At 33.9% G+C, this 20,570-nt stretch overlaps 2 protein-coding genes across 2 annotated transcripts; one reads left to right on the top strand and one right to left on the bottom strand.

The window, feature by feature from the left end:
- The first annotated feature begins 9,555 nt into the window (after positions 1-9,555).
- Positions 9,556-10,292, top strand: LOC133299172 (uncharacterized). Its single transcript, XM_061498613.1, has one exon. The coding sequence runs from the start codon at positions 9,837-9,839 to the stop codon at positions 10,200-10,202; it is 366 nt and encodes a 121-aa protein (XP_061354597.1). The 5' UTR covers positions 9,556-9,836; the 3' UTR covers positions 10,203-10,292.
- A 6,645-nt stretch (positions 10,293-16,937) lies between these two features.
- On the bottom strand, positions 16,938-19,268 carry LOC133299212 (pentatricopeptide repeat-containing protein At4g14820). Its single transcript, XM_061498650.1, has 2 exons — positions 18,676-19,268; positions 16,938-18,593 (listed from the first exon to the last, which is right to left on the bottom strand). Exons 1-2 carry the CDS (start codon positions 19,266-19,268, stop codon positions 17,000-17,002), a joined length of 2,187 nt encoding a protein of 728 aa, XP_061354634.1. The 3' UTR covers positions 16,938-16,999.
- Between the last annotated feature and the right edge of the window lie 1,302 nt (positions 19,269-20,570).

Below are 20,570 nucleotides of genomic sequence, written 5' to 3'. Positions count from 1 at the left end.
CTTATACTCAAAACTTTGGAACCCCAAGGGTCTGGTCAAAGGCAAGCAATCACTAATGTGATTGATAAGTGAATTGAGCCCTTCCAAAAATATTTATCAGATTACCGGATAGTGTTTCCGGGCAAAGGCATTGAGCTCATGCTTGCTTGCCCATACTATCCTTCTTGCTTGAAGCACTACAGATAACCATCAAAGTTCATTAAACACAAAAGGGCTTCAATTACGTACGTGCCCCAAATTATACCAACATCTATATATATATATATATATATATTTTTTCAAGCATGTTGTTCCGCTAAGTTGCAATTGCATCATCCTTTTAACATGGTCAAGGAACTTTCTGTTTTGATGTATGGAGAGGTATATCAGAATTGGAAATTTTTGATAACATTGAATTATGATGAGTTTCACTATGGCTGCCTTACTTAATAGGTCAGCACAATACATTAACACGTAAAGAAGAAAAGAAGCTAAAGATTAAAGAAACTGATACAGTTAAACTAACCAACTGATACAGTTAAATAGAATTAACAGAAAGAGATGAACTGCATTAACAAATTCTGTTACCTTCTATCGTGATTAGTTCCACGCGCATAAACTTCAGACGCTTCATGTGAACTCAGACTCTTTGACTTGTGATCAGCTGCATTCGTTGCTTGGGCCACTGCTGTGTTTGTGATCTGGGCTTTTAGAACTTGGGCTTTATAATTGGACTCCCGTAATATCCCCCACAAGATGGGCTTAGTATGCTAGTAATGCCCAGCTTGGAAATATTTGAAGTAAGCTGTGGAAGAAACAAGAAGCAAGTGCACCAGACCAGAGGTTATCTTTTCATGTATAACGTGACAATCGAGTTCGATATGCTTCGATTGTTCATGTTTGGATTGGTTTTCCTAAACCGTACCTTCCCAATAGATGGAAATTAATTCCCTGGTGTGCCTCCCCTCTTTCTTCTCGTCTCTCTCCCTATTCTCTCTAGGCGAACCACAAGGGTCCGGGAGCACTGAATTTGTCTCCCAATGGACATCTTAAATGGGAGATTAATTTTGGTACATATGAACCACTATCTTTTTGGTTGTCCCTTCACAAAAGGGAGGGCAAAAGAGAAAAAAAGGAAAAAAAAATTGGACAAAACTGAAAAAAATAAAATAAAATTATACTTGTGAGATTGTGAGAGGGAGCATTCAATCATTCAATGGCCTTGGATTATTTTGAATTTTCTTCTCAAATTGGACTTTCAATCGAATCCTCTACCATCCCCTCCCGGAGCCTAACATATGATGAGTCTAGCGTGAGGAATATGTTTTCATATTGTATGTTATCTCATGCAACACACAAACAATTGAATTGGATCCATAGAAGTGAGAAAAAAAAAATCTCATCCACTTTTCATGTGTTTGTATAATGCAATATAAAAAAGTATTTTCCATAAATTTACTAGTAATAACACACAAGTAAATTATGAAACATGACATTAATGAGGTGACGTTTTATTTAGCATATCGTCCTTTAAAATAAGCCAAATTTTTATTACATGCATGTACAGTTGCAATTTGATAATTGGTGGTGGTTGCTATACTATAACAATTTTTGAGAGACAATGAGAATGGTAATGATGGCGGAAAAGGTCAAAAGGACATTAAAGCAGAAATAATGAATGATTGGAAGTTTAGTGGTTATGACCTCTCTGCACGATTGTGGCTTGAGTTTAAATTTGATTCATCACGAAAGTAATTTGTTTAACACTATTTTTGTGAAGCAAAATGGAAACGAGGAAATTTGAGTCTATGACATTCTCTAAATTGCCTGAAGTATTCACCATTAAACCGATCTAATAACTTAAAACAGAAAAGTGAAACATTGTAATAATAACTAATGCTGTTGTTTACAATATAAACTTTTAATAAATTTTTTTAAATAATCACTACATGATTCATTGATATTTGATAGTGTATCACTCTATTTAAACGTGCCATGTTGATCAATCAGCCATACAAAAGATTGGAAAATTGGATAGAAAACTGTGAGTACTGTCTTCCATACAAAAAATGGATAATAGCCTGATTCCCTGAAACCGTATCCTTTTGCACAAAAGCATAAATTCAATTTTTGATACGATCGAGCAGTAACCTGGACTTGCATGTGACTCCAAAACAGAACCAGGACACATCATTTTGTAGTCACTGGAATTGCCGGGCACCTACTAGACAAGCTCTCCTATCGTTGGTCTAAATGAAAATGATATTGCGGCTATTGATAAGAAAGGACAATGCTTGCTTCTTCAACTTGATGTTCTATAACAAAGAAAACCAAACTCTCCTAGCTCACAAGGCTCGCTTGCAGAAGCAGACAGTTTTTGTTTTTATTGGATGGTCCATTTATTATGTGTCTATTTTCCGCTTGAAACAGAACACATCTCGGTACTGGTTTGATTGTAGCGATAAGAGCTCTGAGATTTATCTTAATTGCATTGGTTTCAATAGTCTTTTGGGCATCACAATCATTGTTACATCAGAGATGGGACCTTAATTCAAATTTAGCAAATTTTGATAGTTTCTGTTTCGAAGTGACTTTGATGTGCAAGTGTAACTAACCGATTGTGTGTTTTAAAGGAAAGAAAATGGGAACAGTTAAAACGATAATGAATTTAGGCGTGATATATGTTATAAGGGAAAAACTACTCTTATGCGTGATAAATTTTTCTCCTATACACCCGTCGATAAATGTCACTTTTTTTTTTTTTTTTTTTTTCAGGTGGTGGAGCCCACATATCTATCTCTATGACATGAGATAACTTATCTCCTTTAACATGAGATTAATAAAACTTATGTTATAATACATTACCAGTTTTAATTTGCTGCGTAGTTACTCCTACAGAAGTGATTTCCCAAACTAATGCAAAATTATTAGTTTGAGAAGAATATAGATTTTACTTTTAGTCCTGTGAGTTATCTACTTGCATATTAAGGATTTAAGGTATAAGAAAGATAACATGCGTGAGAGATTTCATGAGTGTCTTGTTATTGAACATAGACCATCGTAAGTAGGACTAGCAGGGAGACATTAAAACGTCTCACATGGAAATTTATTTAGTAATTTTGCTTTGATGCTACTTTAAATTTGTGTGTCCTTTTATGTTTATAATTTTTACTTGATTAAAGTCATTTTTCTGTGTCAACCGAACTTCATACACATACCTAGTTGTGATTAATTTAATTTTTTTTTTAAAATGTAATTCCAAGTTATGCTTAATTTGGTCACCAGCAAAAGTAGGTCCTAAAATAATTACCTAATGTTTGGAATTATTGTCGTAAAGTTAACCCACTCAATTGTGATTCTTCGCGTGCCACGAACCTAACTAATTTTGATTTTGTGCGGTTCAATAATGATCTGGGCCTCTAAGAAAAGATAAAAACCTGAAATAGTCGTATACATTGGTTGATTATATATATATATATATATATATGATTAAACAGATGTTATGTGACTTAAGGTAAGGATTCGTCAAGTTACATTATGTACTACAGGTAGTAAATGATTTTTAAAAAGAGAGAAAAATAATGTACTACCCCATAGTACATAGTTAATTTCTGAAATATATTATGTACCTGTAGTTACGAGAGTAAATGGGTTAGGCCGGCCTACAGGGCTCTACGACCTAGCTTATATTAGGTCAATCTTGACCTATTATAAATAGTTAAATAAAATAGACCTAGACTTTTAAAAAAATTATTTAGAAAGCAGGTCATAGACTTTTTCAAACTTATTGGGCCTATAAGCCGGCGCCTATATCATATTATGTATTTTAAATAAAATTATTATTTTAATAATTTTGAATAATAAAGAAATATTATTTTAGTTATTTTTTTAATAATTGAATATTTAATAGGCTTAAACAGGCTAATAGGCCTAGGTCAAGACTTTTATTTTTTAAATATAGGTCAAACCAGACTTGTAATTTAGGCTTAAACAAGGCTAACAAGTCAGGCAAGACCTACGTTTATTTACACATATCTGGGCTATTTAAGTCAAAGCCTATCTTAACCTATTTACACCCTTACCCGTAGTACATAGAGTAACTTTTAGGTCAAGTCACACGACAAATCATTTCTATATATATATATATATATATATATATATATATATCATGATTATTTGACATCAATATCAAATTAAAAGATCGATACCTCATTTGAGGACCGTTAGATCAAGGCAGATCAACGTTGTCATATATTTACAAATCATAGTCAGATCAATGCGAGATCAACGACTCTTAGGAAAAATGTCAAATTTTGACACTAGTGTCAAATGATTCTGTTTCTCTCTCTCTCTCTCTCTCTCTCTCTATATATATATATATATATATATATATATATATATATATATATATAGTATGGAGATAAATTTACATTAGTCTTACACTTTTAATCTTGGTCACTGATCTCACTTTTATCTAACGGCTATAATTTTTTAGTCATGTGAACCATTTGATACAAGTGGATCAATGGTAAAAATTAAGTGTAAGACTTATTATTCTTACACTGGGATAAGAATAACGCCCCCCATATATATAGGGATGAGATTCTTTGACACTTGTGTCAAACTAAAAAGTTTGACACTAAAACTTATCTGTTAATTTCTATGAATCTAACGTATAATTTATTGGATCACATTTATTTATTACAAATAAATTATAACCGTTAGATTGACAGAAATTAACAGTTAAGATTTGGTGTCAAATTACAAATTTTTTAATTTGACACCATGATCATGTCTCATATATATATATATATATATATATATGGTTTATATTTCTACAGCTGATGTACGTGTAGTAATCAAATAATTGTCATATATATACTTGAAAGCATTAAATGCAGGGAATCATAATCATACAAAGGATGAAAGCATTAAATGTGGGAAATCATAAACACACACCTGTTGTTGCTATACGTAAAACGGCAGGAGAAATGATTTTACCTATATATATAGGGTCCTTAACTTCTCTTTTCATTGTAGAAGAAATTTTGTGCAACAATTAATTACAACTATGTACTATTAAAGTTATTTTTTCTCTCTCCGCCACGTCAGCCGACAACCTTCTGAGGAGAGAAACAAAAACATCTTTTAAAATTGCAACTTTGTACTACCCGAAGTACATAGTTATAATTAGTTGCCGCACAAAATTTCTTCGGCAATAAAAGGAGAAGTAGATTTCTCATATATGTATATATGGGTTTAATATTTCTCATGTTGTAGGAGATAAATTTATCCTCACTTGGATCCACATAAGCCCCACATACTTTTATGTGTGCGTAGGAGATAAACTTATATTCTACAATATGAAAGACATTAAACCCTATATATATATGAGAAAAATTACTCTCACGTTACATGAGATAAGTTTCTCTCTACACACCCTTTGATAACTGTGTCACTTTTTTCTTTTTATTCTTTCAGGTGGTGGAGCCCACAAGTTTATCTCTATGACATGAGATAATTTATCTCCTTTAACATGAGATTAATAGAACCCTATATATATATATATATAGACAACATCATTTGATACTGGTGTCAAACTAAAAAGTTTGATATTAAATTCTAATCGTTGATTTTCATTAATCTGATGATTATAATTTATTGAGTCACACTTATTAATTAACTAATAATTCTCAATAAATTATAATTGTCGATTGGGCACAAATTAATGATTAGAATTTGGTTGGTGTAAAAGGATCATATATATATATATATAACACTAATGATATTCTAAATTTCGGAAAATAAGAGCAAGTAATGAATAAATGGTTTCATGATCATTTTACCCAAATTTGCATTATCTAACGGGATAGTTGGGGGGTTTCAAATTTTCAACAGAACATGCACGTGCCATGTTTCCTTTCTTATGTGCATCCTTCTTCAATATGCACCAACTCTGACTTTGAATTGCTTTCCTTTCGTCATAAAAGCAATTCAAGGTTTGAGTTCATGGGCAATGACAGATCAATTATGATATTGGACACCTCCGAAATGGCGAAGACAAATATCAATTTACCTGTGAAATTGAGTCAACATTATTAGACACAACATTGTAGATGAAAGCAACGTTGAAAGGAGGATATCAAGCTTCCCCATGGCCTATGACGCACACAAAGGTTTAAATTCCGAGAAATTCTAACACTACAATCCTCTAATAATTGATATTACTTCCAAATCAAATAATCAATGATGTTCGGATACGGTCAATGTGGCGTCACATAAAAGGAGACCCATGAAAGTGAGGTAATTGTAAATTTGAAGAATCGGTGCAACATCGGGAAGTGGGCTTGTATTGTGTCTCATTAGTATATGTAGATTAGTTTTACAGGTCGGTAACAGGATAGCAATTGCTAAAATTCTTGCATGCTAGCAATGCAAACTTGATTGGCCAAGACAAACAAGCAACATTGTACATTTGCCAAGTGCAGGCTAAGGAGCATTGCACATACGTTTTTGACTAAAATAACATGAAGATATATTCTTCGTTGCGTACAGGAAAAGAAAAGAAAAGACATAGTTGTTTAGCCAAAAAATAAAGCCAGCAAATTAATTGTATTATTCTTACTGGCAACACCGTAAAAAATCTGACTTTGTGTAGTCGAGTCGTCAATTTATTGTTATGTCACATTCATCAGTCAATTAATTTTGCAGTGATTTTGTGAATAACAATAAAGTTGTGTATGAAATAACAAAGAAGATAAGAAAATGAGCGAGTTAAGGTCCCTTTATATAGGGTATTGGAGATTCCCTTCAAATATTCAAATTGTGATGTCATAATTATTTCCAGTCTTGTAGATCTCACTAGATATGAGGTTACGTAAGCCCTATGTATGAAAAATCATACATGGAAAAATATAAAAAAATATATATACTAGAGAGTCATATGCTCCACGTCCTAAACAAGGGTTGCCTTGCGGAGCAACCATATGGGCGGGCTGGACAAGGTTATCCAGCAGAATCAGAACAACTTCTAGATTCAATTTTTTTTTGGATATTAGATTCAATTTTTTTTTTTTAATTATCTTAGTTATGGTTTTTCTCCTAAAACTCCCCCTTTCTTCGTAAAGATGAAGTTTTGATCTCTAGTAGAAATCCGTTTATCAGCTGAATCAAGTAGCCCATTCGATATAGCTCGCCAAGGGAAATTTATACACAACATTCTACTATAAACTTTATAAATCTGCAATGGCTATGAATATAGGCACTATATATAGCATTAGTCTAATCAAAATAAGGACACAAAAGCTAATGCGCATGAACAATCACATGGCCATTATAAGGAAAATCGCTAGTCAGCACTTTACATTCATAGAATTTAGCTAACCAAACGGACAAGACTAGATTAGCCAATGTTGCCATGTGCTTGAAGTTTCTCGGAGTTTTCCCTCCTTCACTTTTACACTAGAGAGGAGAAAAGAAAGAAGGCTTAGACGTTCATAGCCATTGGCGGACCTATTTGCTTGTAAATATGTGCAAGTATACACATAAATTTGGTTATATATTTTTTTTAGTAAAGAAGAGATATATTTTTTAATTAATTAAGAATGTCACTAAAGGAGCAATTTTAGTGGCTGCATTGTCAGGAATACAAGCACAAGTACTAAGAAGGAAACACATGTCATTTACTGCTTATGTTTTAGTGATTTTGTATCATTAAGTTGATTACTATTTTTTTATGTTAAGTCGAAGTTTTCTTTTCTTTTATTGTTTGAAGATTATATCTCTTATATTATATGAACAATTTTTTTTGTCATTTTAGAAAAAGACAAGTTATATAATATTAAAGTAAGTGAGATGACACATTATTCAATGAATTGGTCTTGTCTTTTTCTTAATATGACAGAAATTTGATTCATGTAACATAAGGGATATAAATCCCTTTTTTGTTTAAATTCTTTTATTTTTTAATGCATTTAATTTTTTTTTTTAAATTTTTTTCGGAGGCACTGCCCCCAAATCCCCTCCACTAAATATTCGAACTAAATATGCACACATAAATAAAATTTCCTAGGTCCGCCACTGATTATAGCCAAGTGTATGTGTGAGAGTATATATATGGGGGAATGATCCGTTTACAAACTTTTTTTACAAATTACATTATGTACTCTCGGAAGTACATAGTGTAACCTAGTGTACTTTAAGGAGTACATAATGTAGTTTGTAAAAGTTTATAAATAAAAAGTTTGTAAATATAACCCTATATATATATATATATATATATATATATATATATATATATATAGGGGCAGAATTATTTTACACCGGTGTACGAATAATAAGTCTTACTCCAAATCTTAACGATTGATTTACATGCATCTAACGGTTAAGATTTAGTGGGTCTCACACATTAATTAATTATTAATTTCTAATAAATTTCAACCGTTAGATGCATGAAAATCAACGGTTAAGATCTGGTTAAGATTTATTATTCTTATACCAATGTAAAATGATCATATCCCGTATGTATATATATATATATATATATATATATATATATGGCAAAATGATTTGTCTTGTGACTTGACTTAAGGATTGGTCAAGTTACACTATGTACTACTTGTAATACATAATGTAACTTGACTAATCCTTAAGTCAAGTTACATGATATAATTTAATATATATATATATATATATATATATATATATATATATATATATAATTTAATATAATTTTTCGGTGTCAAAAGATTTTATCCCATGTGTATATATAATTTAATACAATTCACCAAAATTGGCACTATGTCTCGTAGAGAGATGAAATTCACAATGAGAAATTCAATTTCAGAATATGAATATAACACTAAGATTTTTTCTTCGTATATATCCTCTCATTATTTTTCTTACAATCTCTCTTTTTCTCTTAAATAATTCAATCACTCAAGCACACAAGGACTCTCCCTTGTTTCATCTTTTAAATAATTTATCATCATTACAAATTGACATAAATAAAAGGAACCTTAAATGTATTACTTTAGTCAATCAAATTGACATTATTTTCATTAATACTAAAGCCCATTAATTTTTCATTATTAACAATAATGGATTCAAGCTATTTTCATTATAACAATTAACGTAGTGAATAAATTTTCTATTAACTTGAATCAAGCAATAATTTAATGCTCACTACTATTTTTATTTTTATTTTCCTCCAACACCCCCTCCCTTATTTTTCTGTTTCGGTCCTTTGCTTAGGATTGTTGGTGAGTAGAATTTTGTTTTATTGGTGAAGCAGTCGCAAAATTTGTAAATATTTATAAAGATAGAGGTAAGAAAAGATACAAAATTTTAACATTTATTGGGTTCCCGTATTTCAATAGATGCTGATATATTTGACATTGATTATGTATTAAATGCTAACAAGGGCCAGAGTAAAGGCCCCTCCGACCACGCTCGTCTTAATTTCCACTGCCCCATGTCCCTTAGAAGATGGAGGAAATTATGGCAGTCTTCCTTCCCTACTTAAACTTGCATTCCCTCTCTCATCTCAAACACCATAAAATTTAAAGCTCTCTTTGAACAACATACGCTTACTAGTTCTTGAAGCAACAACACCATCAAATCAATCCCAACCCAACTGAGAAAAATACACCAACATGCCAACAACATAAAGTAAGACCGGCTCTGTCATCATTGCGCTCGAGTCCAACTAAAAGAATTCACCCCTTGGCCCCTTGCTTACAAACAAATACCCTTTCTCTCTTGGTCATCCAAAGATTCGATCTCATCCTTATTATAAACCTTTTCAGTGAAGATACAAATTAAGGGGAGATATTAAGAAACATTTGTTTTACACAGATATGGAAATTGAATCAGCAAAGTGTGAGTGTTGTGGCTTGAAAGAGGATTGCACCCAAGATTATATCAGGGACGTGAAGTCTAAATTTGATGGAAAATGGTTATGTGGGTTGTGCTCAGAAGCAGTCAGAGATGAAGTTAGCAGAGGTAAAAAGCCATTCGCCATGGAAGAAGCTGTTAAAGCTCACATGTCATTCTGTGGTAAGATCAAATCGAATCCTGCAGTTCGGGTCGCTGATGGCATGAGGCAGATGCTAAGGAGAAGATCGATTGACTTGTCTTCATCGCCAACTTCATCAAACAAGTACAGTACGAGGTCAACCACCACTTCTCAGGTGGGTGATTCGTCAAGTTTCCCGTTGGACTGATGAAAACAGAGGAGGATGGAAGGTGGGAAAACTTTGTTTTCGTATCGTTAGAATAAAACTGATGTTTTGTATAGGAAGTGCTATTTCAGATTAAGGCTCTTTTCTTCTTCTTGTTTTTTTTCTTTCTAATGGATCCCTAGTTTGGTATATCCCTCTCTTTTGTTTTCCTTTCCTGGCAACAGAGAACTAATTTTCAAGAAGAAGAAAAAAAAGTTAATCCCAATTTTATTCTGCATGAAACAGATCCATACAACCATTCTCTCCCGAAAACTTCCAGTAATTCACACCACACAACTTTCTCTGCTTAAAATTAAAGGAAAAAAAGAAAAACAATAAAAAGGTGTTGTTGGATTATCTTCTACTTAGCTTTCCATTTTTGTATTCCTTCAAAGAAGGGACATTGTTCTGGTTGGGACTGATGGACTTATCTGATCATATCTCCCAATCTGTCTGGAGAGTTTATTATTATCCAGCACACATGGAGTACTTAGCTCCTTGGTACACGTGTCCCGTCATATTTACTTTGCACGCATAATTCTTTACACATCATGAGTCAAGCTGCCTCATACTTAGTGGGATCTCTAACCTCCAATATAAAGTGATCTTAGCTCCTTTACTATTCATCTTCTCCCCTCTACTCTCTATTCTTGTTACTTCATAACTGTAGCCCTTATATATTTTCCCCCCTTGTGCACCCTCAACATAGGTAAGAGTAATTAGAAATACAGCGTTTGCTACGCAGGATTTTTCGGAATTCCCGGTAAATTGAATTTTTCTAAATTTTTAAGTTTTGAATATTATCATAAACTGAATGCAAAAATTATATTTTTGAAAATCGAGATTCTTAGACAAATAAAAATTTCTCCTGTACCAAACGCTCCCTAAAGCTCTGGTCTATTTCACTGTCTCTTTCATTTCCCTCGTATCAACGTACTTCACTCTCGTTTGAGAAATAAATCCATACTTGGTACTTTAATTCAATTCAGACATGTTGTGTGTAACATCCCGTGCGCTAACGAGGGCGGGGAGTGATCGCCAGTGCAAAGAGGCACGGACAAGGAACGGCTCCTGACAGGCTTTCAGCGGGGGGTTACATGCATAAATGAATCGAATCGACACCCGAAAGAGGGAGATTCCAAAGGCTGTGCAGGTATAAGACTGCACAGTTTGGGATAGCTTATAAGAATTAATTGATACTACCTATGCTAACAAGATGCATCTGCTTTTCGGTAGCCCGGATCAGAAGAACTCCACAGTTAAGCGTGCTTAACTTGGAGCAAATCTAGGATGAGTGACCTCCTAGGAAGTTTTTTCGGGAAGTGTGCAAGTGAAGAAAAAACACACTGAAAAGTCTCGTGTTAGTATGTGGGGATAGTCATTGATTCTTAAAGCGGTCGGGCGTTACAAGTGGTATCAGAGCAGGGCCTCTCATCCAGTACGGTGTGGTTCGAGGACGAACCAGGCCGAAGCTAGTGGGCATGTAACATCCCGAGCGCTAACGAGGGCGGGGAGTGATCGCCGGTGCAAAGAGGCACAGACAAGGAGCGGCTCCATACAGGCTTCCAGCGGAGGGTTACATGCATGAATGAATCGAATCGACACCTGAAAGAGGGAGATTCCAAAGGCTGTGCAGGTATAAGACTGCACAGTTTGTGATAGCTTATAAGAATTAATTGGTACTACCTATGTTAACAAGATGTATCCGTTTTTCGATAGCCTGGATCGGAAGAACTCCACAGTTAAACGTGTTTGATTTGGAACAATTCTAAGATAGATGACCTCTTGGGAAGTTTTCCCGGAAAATGTGCGAATGAGGAAAAAGCACACTGAAAAGTCTCGTGTTAATATGTGGGGATAGTCATTGATTCTTAAAGCGGTCGGGGTTAGATTGTGCAATAGTAAAATTGAAATGATTCACATCAAAATAAAATTTTGCATCCATGTTTCTTTTCAAAAGATCTATTAAAAAAAACAAAAAGATAACGTACTTTGCAAGTCAAGTGACATTTGATGCATTCTAATTATTAGGTTTAAAGTGCAGTTTTTTTAGCAGTATATAGTCTGTATTATCTGTTGCGTCTTGCTTGACATAGATTAGACTCAACTAATCCACAAACATATCTGACAACTGATTATTCTATTAATAAAGCAATAACTATAGTCAACTTCCCACTCCATAATGCCGAGTTAGTTGATGCCATAATCCTCAATTTTCAAACACAAAAAATGTGAATCTTATCACTATTTTATAATGGAGAATGTCTTCATCACAACTTGCCTTAATTAAATAACAATAGTCGATAATTTTTGCTCTTTATATTATTCCTGATCATCTCATATAAAAAATTCACATTATATGCATATTAAATGGATAGATAGAGTGCTACTAAAATTTGTAAATACTTATAAAGAAAAAAATAAATATATTTTTGATTTGAGAATTTCGTGTGAAATTTTAATACAAGACAATCAATTTAGCCTTAAAAGAAAGAACAATGATATCCAATGGATGCTTGACGCAGTACTTAAACATTGTTGTTTAAATCTTAAGGTCTTCTTTAAAGAAGTACTTTTGGGAAGACTTTTCACCTTTACCACATCTGGATGAGAAAAAACAATATGTAAATGAAAAGAAAGAAAGAAAGAACAATGATAGTTTTCTTGAGATTGAACTATACCGTCTCGAAAGCTCACTTAATCCTTAATCGGAGGAACATCAATGGTGAAGACACAAATTCCTTTTGTTGCGGCTAAAGGAGGTTTATGAATTGTGCTCGTTATGGTTATTAATTAGAACTAACAGTTGTTTGAATTATAAAATCATGATTAGCCTGCTGCCATTTTGGGGGTGTCATGCCCCAAAGAAATGGATATTCTCATATGTTTTAAATAATATGATCATGTAAGAGAATTTTAATCATTAATATACAAATCAATGGTGATAATTTTGTAATTTTGTATTCTAATATTTTTCTCTCTCAGCTCTTTTTATCATTAATTCATTGTGTATGAATTATGATTAAGAATCTTTCACATATCATGATTATATTAAATAACATATAAGAGTATCTCCTCCCTGTAATAGGGCATGGATTCCCATTCTTGGAATGCCTTGTTATAAACTACTGATATGAATGAATACGGTCCTTTAGGTGCCGTTTGGTTCACGATCATTCACAAGTTTCCTATACAAATGAAACAAGGATTTCAGAAAACCAATGTTTGGTCAAATGGATTCAGTCAAAAAGGCCATGTATCCAATTTGCATAGCTTTTCAATTTTCTCATGGATACCCATCTTTCGGCACTGTTCAGAAAGCTTTTTCATCGGTAGTTTTTTGTTAAAAGATTGGTAAACCACTGTTTACTCAAATTGCAGAACACCCATTATACCCTATGAGAATGTTTCTCCTCTTTTTGCTTCCCTTCTCAACGCACACATTCTGTGAGCTTTTTTTCTAAGGATCTTCCTTTTCTTTTTTTAAAGATGGGTAAGCATCTTCCTTTTTTTTTTTTTTTTTTTTTCCTATTGAGTGATACTTGTTTGAACTATGGGAGCAAAGCCTTCGTTGGAAAGTTCCAGTTAAATATATCCTCTCTTTTCTTTTCTTTTTTAACGAATCTGATTCAGTGAATGATGAGGACTGTTGGTTTTGTTTCATGATGATGAGTTCTCTTATGAGAACTTTTAGAAAGGTTTTTCATTTTGCTTGGCTCCTTTGTTAACCAATATTTTTTGTTTTTTTGCACAAATGCTCGTTGGCAACTTACACTTTTTTAACAAATGGAACCCTGTTTACAGATAAAGGGTAGTTCATTCTGATTCAAAATTATTTCAAGACAGGGTTATTTTCGTAACTTCCAACCTTCTTTCCCATCTATATTTTACTTACATCCAAACATAGACATTATAAATTCACTTAATTTTCCTGGTAAATTTTTTTCCAACCAAACAATTTTTTTTACATTTTCCTACCTAACTCACTTTCCAATCATTTTTCTATCAATTATATTTTCTCAGTATTCACAAAATTTCTCCTCAACTAAACACTGCTTAAGAAATTTGTTACTGATAATGAAACATGAATGCCACTGCTAGTATTGGGAACTAAGTTTTAACACCACACCTCTCTAGACTCATTGCCCGATTTGAGCCCTTTTCCCAAATTTTTTTTCCAGAATGAGCTTTGGTGGAAAATATTTACCAATACACCTAAGTCGAGGTGCGACCACTCCTCCAACTTTATACTTTTTATTTTTTAAAAAAATAAAAATAAATTGGACAGTCAAGCCGTTTCACGTGACGCAGTATTTTATGTATGCACCTCTCGCTGGATACCGGATTGCGTTTGGTCCCATCTTTCCCCACTATCTTTCCATGAAATATTCACACCCCACACTCATTTCGAATCACTAATTAATACAATTAATAATTACTAATCATTAATGATTTAAATTAATAATTATTAATCCTTAACTACTAAAATTAATAATCAATAATTAAATCATTACTGACTACAAATAATAATTGCAGCTTGTCTCTTCATGCTAGGAAATCTAATTTATATAATGTATCATTTATTTATATCTTACATCATGAAAGCTCAAGTATTGTCAGAGATGCAAACTCATAATTTTGTGACAATGGACAGTCTCAATATCCTAAAGAAGCATTAATATCGCATTCAAATAATGTGAAGAAGTCTTACAAGGCCAAAATTTGTGAGACAACTTGGAAAATTGATTATCTCATGTGTTATTTAAGATGATTATGTCATCTGAGAGGACCTTAATCATTAATAAATAAATGAATGGTGATTATTTTGTAATTTCCTAATCCAATATTTTTTCTCTTTTTTCTCATCATTATTGATCCACCCTTTATCGTTATGATTCTCTCATATTACATGATCATATTAAATAATACACGAGAGAATTTACTACTGAGTAGGACACGAGAAACAAAAAATAAATAGGACGAGCATAGAGAATAGGGTGCTCTCCCACACTGGCAAACCGAGTCATGCGCAAATGTCCGCAAGTGCGGACATAAAATTTTGGATTTTTTTTTTGTCTTTGTTGTAGTCTTGTAGGTTCTTATTTGTTTCTTGGTTCAATATTTATATTAGGAGTAAATATTATTTTAAGTCCCTAATAAAAAATATCATCCCCACTTTAGTCCCTTACCAAAATTTAGTCTCCTGATCCTTAATAAATTTAAAGTGGATCAATTTAGTTAAAATTGTAGTCCCTCATAAATTTAAAAAGACCTACATTAGTCCCTCAAAAAGACTAAAATGGATCCACTTTAAAATTCATAGGGATCATGTGACTTTTTTTTATAATGGACTAAAGTGGGGACCAAATTTTTTGTTATGGACCAAAAAAGATATTTATTCTTATATTAGTTAGCAAGGTACCAACGTACGGAAATAATTAAAACAACGTAGAAATGCAAATTGATTAAAGAGAAAACTTATTATTTCTCCCCTGTCACGTACTCATTCATTTCCATGCCTCTTCATCCTTTGTTTTCTTTCTCACTTTTATAAAAAAAGAGGATTGATTGCAGGTCGGACATTCTCAAATAAGTTAATATCTAGAGACGATATCTTTACTGTGATTTTGCTTGCCTTTTGTACATGTAGTATTCACCACTATAAAATAGAATGATGAGGTAGTATTCACCACTATAAAATAGAATGACGATGTATGGATGTACTGGAGTATATTCTCATATTTGTTTTGGAGAATTGGTAAGATTTAAGAGGGAAAATGATTGGTCAAACTATTGCCTACATCTTGTTATGGAAGAGAACTAGATTATGAGTGGGTTCAAGCGTTAATTTAAATTTTTTTTTACAAAAAAAATTCGCGGACATAAAGAAATTTCTTGCATCCGCCACTGCTCTCCCAGCACCAAATCTAACATGTTTTTGGGGTATCTTCTGAAAAATAAAAATTGATTGTCTTACATTTTACTTCACCTGGTGTTAATGGGGATGCGGTTGTTGAGATATATAGTTCCACATTGGTTGTATGAGCAATTAATGTGGAGTTTATAAGGCCTTGGACACTCCCACCCTTTGAGCTAGCTTTTGGGGTGGTGTATCTCAAGGTTCTTTACATGGTATCAGAGCTTGAGTGACTATAAGGTCACAAGTTCGATCCTCACCGTCCCCCACTTTAAAGTGGAATTAAAAATAAAAAATAAAAAATAAAAAAGCACAAAAGGTAAACCAAAAAATTGGGCCTGTGCAATTCCACGCTTCAAGCCCAAAGGGCTCTTGCGTGAGGGGACGTGTTGAGATATATAGTCCCACATTGGTTGTATGAGCAACTAATGTGGAGTTTATAAGACCTTGGACACTCTCACCGTTTGAGCTAGCTTTTAAATATTTAGCTCTTTGTAAATATCTTGTGAAGATATGACTTCAGCTGTGTTGATGGGGTGCGCTACTAGTATAGCGCTCTCGCATATCTTTTCTGCAACGGAGCTGGGCAGAACCAGAACATTTGTGAACATGATTTGTCTCCTGATATCCTAAACTTCGAAGATCCAGTAAATCTTTTAACTTATAAACTCTTACACATGTATGACGTGGTCGAATTTCCAATGAGCAAGACTATATCCACTGTCAAGTTAATTTACAGTAATTTTCATTCAAACTAAAAAAAATAATCAATTTATAGTAGTGAACCTTCACTAAGCTCCACTAACTACATGCCGTAACTACTACAAGGAAGGCAAAAAAATGAGGGCATGACAGTGTCATTCAATTTACTAATAGAAATAAATCACCAATAGTCTCTACAAGAACATATACCACCATTAAAATGGTGAAACCTAGTCCTATCTCTCACAACAACCTCTATTTGATACACCTTCGAGACCAACTTCATAAAGGAATGACAATCCTCGCATATTCTAAGATTTTTAACTATACGAATGCATGATTCTTTCCTCGCACTAATTAGCCCATAGCTAAGTGCTAACTTTTCACTATGCCAGAGAACTACTACTTTTTTTTCTTCCTCTTCTAAATCAATCAAAATGCCTGAGGTACTCGGCATGTAGCCAACCAGCTTCAATTGACTGACTACCTCATCTAACTTCTCATATATTTCATCTGATTGTTCATGATATCTATCTGCCATTAAAAACACATGCACCTCATTATTCATTTCAATCCTGCTGCATGCCCTCTCCTTTGAGATACCTTTATGTCTCATTGATTTCCTGATCAGTCCAACATCATTCCACCTTTTTTCTTTGGCATAAATGTTTGACAAGACCACAAGGGCTCCGTCATGATCAGGCTCTAACTCGAGAAGTCGTTTGGCAGCAAATTCGCCTAACTCAACCTCGCCATGAACTTGACAAGCAGACATAAGGGATCCCCAAATGATAACATTGGGCGCGAATGGCATTGTCTCAATAAGCTCCATAGCTTTTCTCAAGAGATTGGCTCTACAATACAAGTCAACCATGCAACCATAATGCTCACGTTTGGGAGAGATGCCATGCTCATTAATCATGGATGAGAAGAATTTCTGGCCCTCCTCAACCAAACCTGCATGACTGCATGCATAAAGGACACCTATAAACGTAACCCCATTGGGCTCAATATTTTCTTCTCTCATCCTATGGAAAAGGTTTATGGCACTATCAGCATCCCCATGCATGGCAAAAGCATTGATCATACTGGACCAAGATATCACATTTTTTCTAGGCATATTCTCAAATACCTCTCTTGCTCTGACCAAGTTCCCACATTTGGCGTACATATCAATCAGGGCATTGTTGACAGATAGAACTCTTCCAAACCCATTTTTATCTGCATATCTATGAATCCATTTTGCTTGATTAAGTGCCCCAACATGAGCACAAGCAGAAATGACACTCAGCATAGTGATCTGATCAGGTACTATTCTCTGCAGTTGCATTTCATTGAACAATTTAAGAGCCTCTTGAGGCTGATCGCTTTCAGCATAACCGGATATCATTGCACTCCAACATACCAAGTCCTTTTCAATCATTTGGTCAAATATGAGGCGAGCATCTTTAACCATTCCAAGTTTTGCATACCCCGAAAGCATTGCAGTTGAAACAACCAAAGGTTTTGATGGGAGTTTATCATATATTTCTCGAGCCAAATCCATTGCACCACAATTTGCATACATGTTAACGAGAGCACTCTGTATATAAGAGTCAACATCAAGACCATTATCCTTAATGAATTCATGGATGGCTTTGCCATAGCTTAAATTTCCAGCATGACCACAGGCAGAAAGCACGGTACAAAGAATTACAGCATCTGGTTCAATACCAGAGCCCTTCATTTCTTCATAGAGCCTTAAAACATGATCATAAAGACCACTCTGGCAGTACCTGTTTCAAAATATCAGAATTAAAAATCTAATTCAGCAAAGTAGCAGCATGCTCATAATGTATGGCAAGAATTATAGCATACCCATCAATCATAATATTCCAGGTAACGACATCTCGATAAGACATTTTGTCAAACAGCAATCGTGCATCCATAATGCGGCGACATGCCGCATACATAGCAATCAACCCTGTTTGAATAAAGGGGTCAGCATGGAAGCCCAACTTAGATACCAGCCCATGAATCTCCAACCCTTCGTTAAAGGCGGAAACTTTTGAGACGGCCTTCAATAATGGCGGGAAGCTGAACCTGTCGAGAGTGGAGCCATCTCTCCTGAGCTTCTCGTAGAGCAAGAGGGTCTTACCGGGTCTGGGCCCGCGGGAGAATTGACGGAGGACTTGGTTGCAGAAATGGGTTTCTGGGTTTCGAATTTGGGAGAAAACGGAGAGGGCGTAGTCGAGGCCTGAGGCTGAGGCTGAAGCTGAGGAGATGGCGCAAGAGGAAAGGACAAGTCTGAAAAGGAGGTAGTTAGAGCGTTCAAGCTTGGAGCGGAGGATATGAGCATGCACTTGCTTCAGATGGGTAAGAGTTGTGGATGAAGCCAGTGCTGTCAACAATGGATTCACCTTTGGGTTTTGAGGAAGAGGAGCTAAGGTGATGCTGCTGCACATGGCCATTCTTCAATCACTCACCTACTGAGGTCTCTGAGGAGCCTTTTGTTCAATCAATGAGGCACTCTAGGATCATTCTGCAATTATTACACAAACAATTTCTGTTGTTTCGAGGGTCTATTTTCATAATTAACAACCTTACTACACATTAGACAAGTTTTATTTTATTACTTGCATATAATTTTTTTTTTGGAAAAAAGTTTCTAATATTACTTTAGAAAATTTTGTCTAATGTTCATCGAAACAACGTCGTTTTGGGTTGAAAAATTAAAAAATTAAAATGATAAAGACTATTATAACTCTGAAATAAATTAAAATTACAAAAACACCATGATTTCTGTCCTAAAACGACGTCGTTTCGATGAACATTAGATAAAGTTATTGATCAAAACCGATTTTGCAACTGGGCTGACCATGTGATCTTCCTCTACACAAATGGTCTGGAACCTCCTTGAGTCAGAACATCTTGCAGTTGGAGCAGCTTTAACTCATTGATCTTCAATGAAACAAAATGAAGGTGTAACTGCACGACACTCCGACGCTTAAGTCAGATATGGTTCAAGTAGGTTTTATTATGTAGAAGAAGGTGTGTACCTTAGTGTTGATACATATATATTTATAGTGGAGAGATGTGCAGCTTGGGAGATGACCAGCTTTGCAAGTGCTGAGGCATACTTGGAGATGAAGTATTCAGAAAGATAAGGCTTTTAATATTGAAAAGTTTGCTGTCATGTAATTTTTAATATTGTGGAGCTTGCCGCCTTCATTGACTAAGGCTTTGCTTCACTGTGAAGACTTTTAATTTGGGCCTTGTATTATTAATAATATATAATATATATTTAGATCAGTTATCTAAAGTAATATTAGAAAAAATAAACCCAACTTTTTTCTGTTATATTTATATAAAATTGAATGAGTCATATTATAAAAAAATAAAAATAAAAAGTTAACTGGATCCATATATTTTATTTGAAAACAGCAGAAAATTTTTTTTCCAACAAAAATAAAAACATTAAACTTTTTTAAGTAAGGGAAAATATTTTTATTTTTGTTACAAATTTTTTTTCTCCGACATACTTAATAAAAATAAGTAAACCTCGTGAACAAAATAAAATAATGAAATCCATACAATTTTATATAAGTGACACAAATAAATAATTTATGTCCTCTTTTAGATAATCAATCTTATGCAAATATGCAATTGATAATTTGATATTATAAATACAATATGAGATTTTTGTTTTTTGGGTGTTCCCAATACCTCATTTGGATAGATTAATCTTTTTGATGACATGCAAGATTTTTGTC

This window comes from Gastrolobium bilobum, unplaced genomic scaffold, assembly GCF_033153095.1.
Source record: "Gastrolobium bilobum isolate Gb01-03AN ecotype WA unplaced genomic scaffold, APGP_CSIRO_Gbil_v1 utg500, whole genome shotgun sequence".
In the NCBI taxonomy this organism is placed as follows: domain Eukaryota; kingdom Viridiplantae; phylum Streptophyta; class Magnoliopsida; order Fabales; family Fabaceae; genus Gastrolobium; species Gastrolobium bilobum.
The sequence above is the reverse complement of the archived record's forward strand: the minus strand, read 5'-3'. Positions and strand labels throughout refer to the sequence as shown.

Bases quoted from the DNA above. Each gene is read 5' to 3' on its own strand.
- LOC133299172 (XM_061498613.1), top strand. From the start codon at position 9,837: ATGGAAATTGAATCAGCAAAGTGTGAGTGTTGTGGCTTGAAAGAGGAT.
- LOC133299212 (XM_061498650.1), bottom strand. From the start codon at position 19,268: ATGGCCATGTGCAGCAGCATCACCTTAGCTCCTCTTCCTCAAAACCCA. The intron at 18,594-18,675 runs GTATGCTATAAT...ATTTTGAAACAG, and splicing joins TGGAATATTATGATTGATGG to GTACTGCCAGAGTGGTCTTT.